This window comes from Eptatretus burgeri, chromosome 1 (genome assembly GCF_056783735.1).
Source record: "Eptatretus burgeri isolate ZD-2024b chromosome 1, Ebu_testis_v1, whole genome shotgun sequence".
In the NCBI taxonomy this organism is placed as follows: Eukaryota; Metazoa; Chordata; class Myxini; order Myxiniformes; family Myxinidae; genus Eptatretus; species Eptatretus burgeri.
The window spans coordinates 34,542,835-34,551,601 of NC_140961.1; the positions used below are offsets into that span (position 1 = coordinate 34,542,835).

General features: G+C 43.8%; 1 protein-coding gene across 1 annotated transcript in view; it reads right to left on the reverse strand.

Moving 5' to 3' along the window:
- Nucleotides 1-8,310, reverse strand: part of LOC147034205 (uncharacterized) — a 92,694-nt gene extending 84,384 nt beyond the window's left edge. Inside the window, exon 1 of the mRNA XM_085878665.1 lies at nucleotides 8,090-8,310. Within this exon, the coding sequence (XP_085734791.1) occupies nucleotides 8,090-8,300 (211 nt within the window). The 5' untranslated portion in view covers nucleotides 8,301-8,310. The remainder of the gene's footprint in view (nucleotides 1-8,089) is intronic.
- Between the last annotated feature and the right edge of the window lie 457 nt (nucleotides 8,311-8,767).

Sequence of the window (8,767 nt, forward strand, 5' to 3'; positions counted from 1 at the left end):
GCCGTCTTCGTCTCTTCCGTCTTGGTAGGAAGACGTGCTTGTGCAGCTAAATCCGTTACGTTTTGAGTGGGAACAAGGCCTCGACCAGGGCACTTAATTTGGCCAATCACTGCTCGGTGATTCTGGAGCCCCGAGGAAGAACATGGTCCACCCAAGACCCGGTCATGTCACAGCATCATCACATACCTGATTAGAGGATATTTCTGACCCGAATAAAATTATCAGAACAACAAATAAAAATATACCATCAGAGATGGGGAATCCTCCACCATTGAAAAATAATTGAAATCAGATAAGCGTTTCTTCATTTATTAAAAAAAACATTTTTTTCAAGATGACCGCCCCAGTCGGCCATCTTAGATCCGGCCACGCCCAAAATCAATCGGGTTCTTCCTTTTCAGGTGTGACCCAAATTTCAAATTGATATGGTGAGCAGTTTATGAGTTATCGCACTCACAGCTATAAATGTTGACGCCCAGCCAGACGGATGGACAGACGGACGACCCGGGTGACAACAATATCCCCCTTCCGCCACGCGGCGGGGGATAAAAACACTTCACAAATATCATAAACATTTGTACAAATATTTGTTTGTGTCATGTGTATCCATTATTTAATTACATCCAAACGTTTAAACTTTATAATTCATGATAATTATGTGTTATTAAATGTTAAAACTCAAATAGCACAAGAACGAGCACACTCCATTGCAAACCACAGAATAATAATTATTAAAAATATATTCTTGTCTTGAAATACATCACAGGTGTTGGAAAGTAAAAAAATTAAAAAATTGAATTCTAACACCGTCATGTGGACCTGAATGGAAAAGGTCAATAATTAGAGGTCAAGGCCAAAAATGAAGTGTTCTCATGAATTTTGGATCATTAACTATCGATGTATGAAATTAATGTAACTAGTATTAACCATTATAACACGAGGGATAACACATGATTCCTGGATGGTCAATGTTTAGGTCACCATGAGAGGTGAATGTGAAAAGGAATATCATTCGGATGAATTTCAGATCAATGTCAAAACTGAAGACAGGATCAACCTCAAACCATAATCTCTCTGAACCTGGGAAATCCTCTTTATCTATTTGCTGATGACTCCACCATCTGCCATGACATCCCTCATCCTTCAGACAGAGGCTGCAGCCTCTTCACTCTCTTCTGACATTGACAAAATCACAAACTCGTGAAACACCTGGAACCTGTCTTTAAACCCTGAGAAATCCCTCACACTCACTCTCTCTTCCCAAAAGGACAGTACCGCAAACCTTCCGTCTCCTTTCTCAATAACCCTCTCAAAGAGTTTCGTTCACTTCATGTCTTTCAATCCTGACAAATCTCATACTCTCACCATCTATCTCTGAAAGTACCGTCTGGCAACCCCCCCCCCATCCACCCCCAACCATCTACCTCCTTTATCCTTTTGAGGAAGTTCATTCATTCAAACTCCTGGGTCTCAGGATCACCCAAGATCTCTCTTGTGCAAACCACATTTCAATGTTGGCCTCCGATGGTAGCCGTTGAGTGGGCGTCCATCGTACAAAGCCCTTTCTTGGCACACCTGAACTCCTATCCACTTACAAGGCGATCATCTACAACTTCATTAAATACTGATCCCCTCTGGGCTGGCATCCCTACCTCACACCTTGCTCAGCTTGACGCCGTGGAAACCAAGGTCTTCAAGATTATTGGAATCTCCCACGATGAAGCTAAGTTTGTGGGCCAATCACTTTCACATCGCCAACAGGTCTTCTTACACTTACTTTATTGTCTTGCACCATTTGCCAGCTCTGTTATCCCTGACACCCCCCATGTCCTCCCCCCTCACCCTCCTGATGCATGCAGTGCACCATCCACCCCCTTCCAGTGAAACTCCCAAAAACCAGGATCACTGCTCACCTCCACTCATTTGTTCCTCTTTTTCCACACCTGTGGAACGAATTTCCACATTCTCTTCAATCTGATCCTTCCCTCCAGGTCTTCAAGAAGGCTGTTCAGCACCATTTCAGATCATCCCCCATTAAAAACTATGATCTTCTCTCCACCCTTTAAACCATCTTCTCCCCCAAAATTTTGCTTTCTGTATTTACCTTGTTCTGGCGCCGTGGGATCCACCCCTTATGTTCTTCCCTACTCACGACCTTTACCCACATCCCTTGATTGTCAGTCTGCGTTTATTTTGTCCCTCGGCCAAGGCCGGATTAACCACTAGGCCCATGAGGCCCAGGCCTTGGCCTACGAAAAATATTTGGCCTACGAAAATTTCCGACGAGATTTTTTTTTTCCAGTCTTAATTATGTGACTCGACATGTGCAGGAAGGCTGTACACACCGTGAGCGAAGGTGGCTGGCACGCTACCAGACAGTGATCGTCGACAGCGAGCGTGGGAACCACGTGATCACATCACAATCAGCCAATCACAGGCGTCGCCGCTATCATCTGGCTGATGGGTGGAGTAACGTTCGCGCTGAGTATGAACATACTGGCCTCCTCTCACTTTCCTGTGAGTCATCGAGCATCCTGACGCTTGCAGTTCTTCGTTTTGCTCTTATTTGTCGTTTTTTATTCTTGACTATGGCCGACGGATATATTCGGCACCACGAAAGTGGAACTTGTAAACACGACAAAAAGAAGAGGCGTGAAACAGAAATAAAAAGACTGTCTGGATCCATCTTGAAATTTTTTTCACCTCACCAGAGTCGAGATGAGCAAACGGAATGTGCGCATGCAGAGTCTTCTGATGTCAATGTCGAGGGATCAAGTAATCTCGCACTGGATCACATTTCGAAAGCTGATGATACCAATACCGTCGCATCGAGCAACGAGAGAAGCAGTGGAACAACTGCAGCCAGTGCTGCGGCTCATAGTTTCAATCCTGATCCTGCTGAATGGACTCTTTCCGCAGAACTCGTGGATAATTTCATCCAGAATCCTCCCTGCCAAGATAGGAACGCAGATTTTTCGTATACGGCCCGAGTGTATCCAGATAAAACACGGTATTTTTGGCGCGAACACTTTCAGCGGAAACTCACACACGGGGAAATGGTGAACAGGGACTGGATGCTGTTTTCTCCTTCAAACGGTAAACTTTACTGCTACGTGTGCAAACTCCTATATCCCAACGGCGATGATCACGAAAGCCATCACAGTAATTTTCGAATTGGATTCAATGATTGGAAGAATGCCTCTGCACGTCGAGCGTCGCACGAGCGTGGGATTGCCCATATTCTCGCAATCAAAAAGTCGCTCAAAATGAAGGTGACAAACAGGATTCACACATCATTTGAACAGCGGTACCTCCACGAGGAAGTTTACTGGACCAACGTCCTGAAGCGAATTGTCGCTGTAATATCGTTCCTCGCCGAAAGAGGGCTTCCGTTCCGGGGCACGACTGAGCAGCTGGGTTGTGCTAACAATAGAAACTTTCTTGGTTGTCTTTAACTCGTCTCAAAATTCGATCCATTTCTCACCCAGCATCTTGAAGTATGTGGGAACAAGGAAAGGGAAGTGTATCGTACCTGTCATCAACAATATGCGACGAGTTTATCCTACTACTGGCCGAAAAAGTGAAATCTACCATCGTGCGAGAAATAAAAGATGCTAAATATTATGGTGTTTCCATCGATTTGACGCCAGACGTTTCGCATATCGATCAGTTGACGGTAATATTTCGAGATGTGATGCAAGATGGTAGCGCCGTCGAAAGGTTTCTACAGTACGTCGTCATTGAGCATCACGATGGTGAATATCTGTTTGGAAAATTTCAAGAGGTACTGGAAGCCAATGGGATGGATCTCATGGATTGTCGAGGGCAGTCATACGACAATGCAAGCAATATGTCCGGTGTGTATTCAGGCGTACAAGCAAGAGTCTGTAAAATTAATCCATCGGCTCAGTGGGTACCATGTGCTGCGCACAGTTTGAATCTGGTAGGAGTCGCTGCCGCAGAGAGTTGCTTGGAAGCCGTCAAATACTTTGGACTTATTCAAGCTGTGTATAACTTTATGTCAGCATCTCCCCAAAGATGGGCCATTTTAAATAAGTCACTCGATGATTGTGCCATCAAACTCAAATGTTTGTCAGAGTCTGATACGAGGTGGTCAGCTCGCACGGACGCTTGTAAAGCATTTTCCACAAGCTACAAGGACATAAAGAAGGTGCTAATGAAGATAACCGAGCGCCCTAAGGACACTCAGTCAGTGAGACTGGAAGCCAAAGCATTGGCTGAGAAGATGGAACTGACCGAAACAGAAATCATGTGCGCTGTCTGCTCTGATCTACTTGGCGACATTGATCGAGTAAACAGATGTCTGCAACAACCTGGAATAGATGTCGGAGCGGTTAAGCAGCATTATGATGCCCTCTATGAATACATAGAGTCGTTTCGAAATGATGAAAGATTTGATGCATTTCAGGACCGCGCCAAAAAGATGGTTGAGTCCATCATTTACGCTGATGATAATCGTCGGGTCAAGAGGCGAAAGAAGGTCTTCGATGAAAATGAGGAGGAAGAAGAAACCCCAAAATCTGGCAGGGAGAAGTTCAGAGTTGAGACGTACTTCTCCATACTCGATCGCCTTCTGACAGAAATCCATAGGAGAAGAGAGAGCTATCAGAAAATCACGGATCTGTTTGGATTCATCCCCACGGCCAACAGCCTCGACCATGATACACTCTCTCGCAGAGCAGAGAAACTGGTTTCAACGTCTCCTGCTGATGTTGAAATGGACAGAATTCAGGAAATAGAACTTTGCTCGAAATACTCCAAGTTCATCGATGCATCGGACAAGCTCAAGTACATTATTCACAACAATTTGACACAGACATTCCCCAATATTTTTGTTGCCCTCCGAATATATTGTTCGATGTTTGCTACGAGATGCGAGGGTGAACGCTCCTTCAGCACACTAAAGGGCATAAAAATGGTCTTCGGTCGACCGTGGGGCAGGTGCGCGTATCCACGCTCGCTCTGCTTTGTGTTGAATCCGAGATGATGAAGCAAATCCATTTCTCCGAAGTGATCGTGTTGTTTACCAACCAAAAGGCACGAAAGAAGGTGTTTCAGCAGGGTGGAAATTGAATATACATACATTCCTCCAAATTTGTTTTCTGTATCGTTTGTTTCTCAATTTCGAAGCCGAATTGGATTTTACAGGCACTTGTATATTTGAAAGTCGGACAAATCGCCATTTACCGCAGTCTGTTCCAATTAAATTTAATGTTCAAAATCGTCGTTTTGGTCACTCTTGAATTTGGCCGATGAAATCTCAAGGGCCTTGGCCTACGAAGACCTTAATCCGGCCCTGCTGTTGACGTCGCGTCCCAGTCCTTTCACCACGTCACGTCCTGATTATTTTTTCATGATGTATCCTGATCCTATTGCCATGTGACGTCCAATAAAGGATCAAAAGAGAGACATCTATTAAATAAGAGCGGGAATTGCTTTACAATCAACGTCCCCGACCAATGTGATATTTTCGAAGTCTAAAAAGGTATAACTCTGAAAAATTGACGAAACTCCCTGAAACTCGAATTTTTTGTGCAACTTATCACAATAAAACCATGTACCAAGTTTCTGTTGAATATGTTAAAGGGCATGGGGAAAAAGCTGGAAAATCCACAGGTGGGGCAGATGGATGGACGGAAGGACAGACTGACGGACAGATCGAGAGCAAACCTGTTGTCCTCTCCAGTGAAACCGTTGGGGACTGATAAGATCAATGGTTTGTTGATTGATAAACAACAAAGTAAACAAAACGATCATAATCCAAATGACTGGATAACTGTAGTTTGATGTTGGTGCTTGAACAATGGTTATCATCATGTCCTGTAAACGTGGATTTACAGTCCAAGTTCCTCAATGTGTTCCTACCTTCCCCATCGTGATTACCACCTGAGCACAAGCGCCAGGTGGACGTTTCAAGGACAAGGAAATTACACACAATGAATGAATTAATGAAGAACAATCAATGGATTCCATCACATGATTTCTATATAATGTGAAAAAAGTGCACGGGAACCAAAATAAACTCCTTCACCGCCGAAACCCATCCCGATGGACCGGGGACCCGCTCGCTACGGAGCTCGATATTTCGATTTTAGTGTCACTGTCGTCGTCCTCAAAGTGATTGACTGAAATCTCCAGCGGTGATCGACTACAATCTACATCGACTGAAATCTGCTGCGGTGATCTACTACAATCTACATAGACTGATATCTGCTGCGGTGATCTACTACAATCTACATAGACTGTGATCTGCTGCGGTGATCTACTACAATCTACATCGACTGTGATCTGCTGCGGTGATCTACTACAATCTACATTGACTGAAATCTGCTGTTGTGATCTACTACAATCTACATAGACTGATATCTGCTGCGGTGATCTACTACAATCTACATCGATTGTAATCTGCTGTGGTGATCTACTACAATCTACATCGACTGATATCTGCTGCAGTGATCTACTACAATCTACATCGACTATAATCTGCTGTGGTGATCTACTACAATCTACATCGACTGCTATCTGCTGTGGTGATCTACTACAATCTACATCGACTGAAGTCTGCTGCGGTGATCTACTACAATCTACATCGACTGTAATCTGCTGCGGTGATCTACTACAATCTACATGGATTGAAATCTGCTGCGGTGATCTACTACAATCTACATCGATTGAAATCTGCTGCGGTGATCCACTACAATCTACATGGATTGAAATCTGCTGCGGTGATCTACTACAATCTACATCGACTGTAATCTGCTGCGGTGATCTACTACAATCTACATGGATTGAAATCTGCTGCGGTGATCTACTACAATCTACATGGATTGAAATCTGCTGCGGTGATCTACTACAATCTACATCGATTGAAATATGCTGTGGTGATCTACTACAATCTACATCGATTGAAATCTGCTGCGGTGATCTACTAAAATCTACATGGATTGAAATCTGCTGCGGTGATCGACTAAAATCTACATGGATTGAAATCTGCTGCGGTGATCTACTACAATCTACATCGATTGAAATCTGCTGCGATGATCTACTACAATCTACATTGACTGTAATCTGCTGCGGTGATCTACTACAATCTACATGGATTGAAATCTGCTGCAGTGATCTACTACAATCTACATTGACTGTTATCTGCTGCGGTGATCTACTACAATCTACATCAACTGTTATCTGCTGCGGTGATCGACTACAATCTACATCGACTGTGATCTGCTGCGGTGATCTACGACAATCTACATGGATTGAAATCTGCTGTGGTGATCTACTACAATCTACATCGATTGAAATATGCTGCGGTGATCCACTACAATCTACATGGATTGAAATCTGCTGCGGTGATCTACTACAATCTACATCGATTGAAATCTGCTGCGGTGATCTACTAAAATCTACATGGATTGAAATCTGCTGCGGTGATCTACTACAATCTACATTGACTGTAATCTGCTGCGGTGATCTACGACAATCTACATGGATTGAAATCTGCTGCGGTGATCGACTAAAATCTACATGGATTGAAATCTGCTGCGATGATCTACTACAATCTACAAGAAACACCCGCTCCTTGAGGAAGTTAATTTTTTTCTCCTGGACAAGTTGAACAATTTTGGTAGTTTGATTTATTATTTAGCGATAACATCCCGTTTTTAAATGATTTTTCGATTATTTTATCATGAATAGCTCGTCCTGTTCTCTTCCACATCAAAACAAATGTTACTAATTGGGGATATAATTATATAAATACCTTTGTTTAAAACTCGTTTACACTCTAAAACTGGACGAGATTCAAACCTTAAAACCCATCAAAAGGAATTGATCCAGGTATTCCACCGTTATAAATCAATCCAGGTGTTCCATTGTTATTAATCGATCCAGGTGTTCCATTGTTATTAATCGATCCAGGTGTTCCATTGTTATTAATCGATCCAGGTATTCCATTTTTATTAATCGATCCAGGTGTCCCATTGTTATATTCATGGAGTAATGAAATCAAACCCCAGTTTCTCCTCTTAGGTTGAACAGTGTAAGTGAGAAGGGAAGTTTAAATCATCACCTGTGGAGTTCCCCAGAGGATCACAATCCAAGCTGTCCACCACGTGTGCTGTGATCAACAAAGCATCCAGTTTGAACTCATCATCATCCTGGTTGGAGTAAAATTTCAAGGCATCTTGTACACCGGCCTGGCGGAGGCAGCCGCGGTTCTCGGGAACACGGGAGATGTTGTCAAGAGTACCGGTGACGCGAGTCATAAACCTCCGTATCATCTAGAGGAGAGAAGAGGGTGGAGGTGGGGTTAGAGAATCAGGTGATAAATTAGAGATCGGAGTTTTATTACTACAAGAAGGAGTTAACTTGGGGTAAAGGGGGACATGAGGAAGGTAATCAAAATGTGGTGTGTGGTGTGTGGTGTCAATGTGGTGACAGTGTGGTGTCAGTGAGGTGTCCAGTGTGGTGTGAGGTGTGTAGCGTCAGTGTGGTGTTTGGTGTGTGGCATGTGTAGTGTTTGGTGTGAGGTGTGAGGTGTGTGGCATCAGTGTGGTGTTTGGTGTCTGGCGTCAGTGTGGTGTTTGGTGTGTGGTGTTTGGTGTGAGGTGTGTGGCGTCAGTGTGGTGTTTGGTGTTTGATGTGAGGTGTGTGGCATCAGTGTGTGGCGTCAGTGTGGTGTTTGGTGTCTGGCGTCAGTGTGGTGTTTGGTGTGAGGTGTGTGGCATCAGTGTGGTGTTTGGTGTGT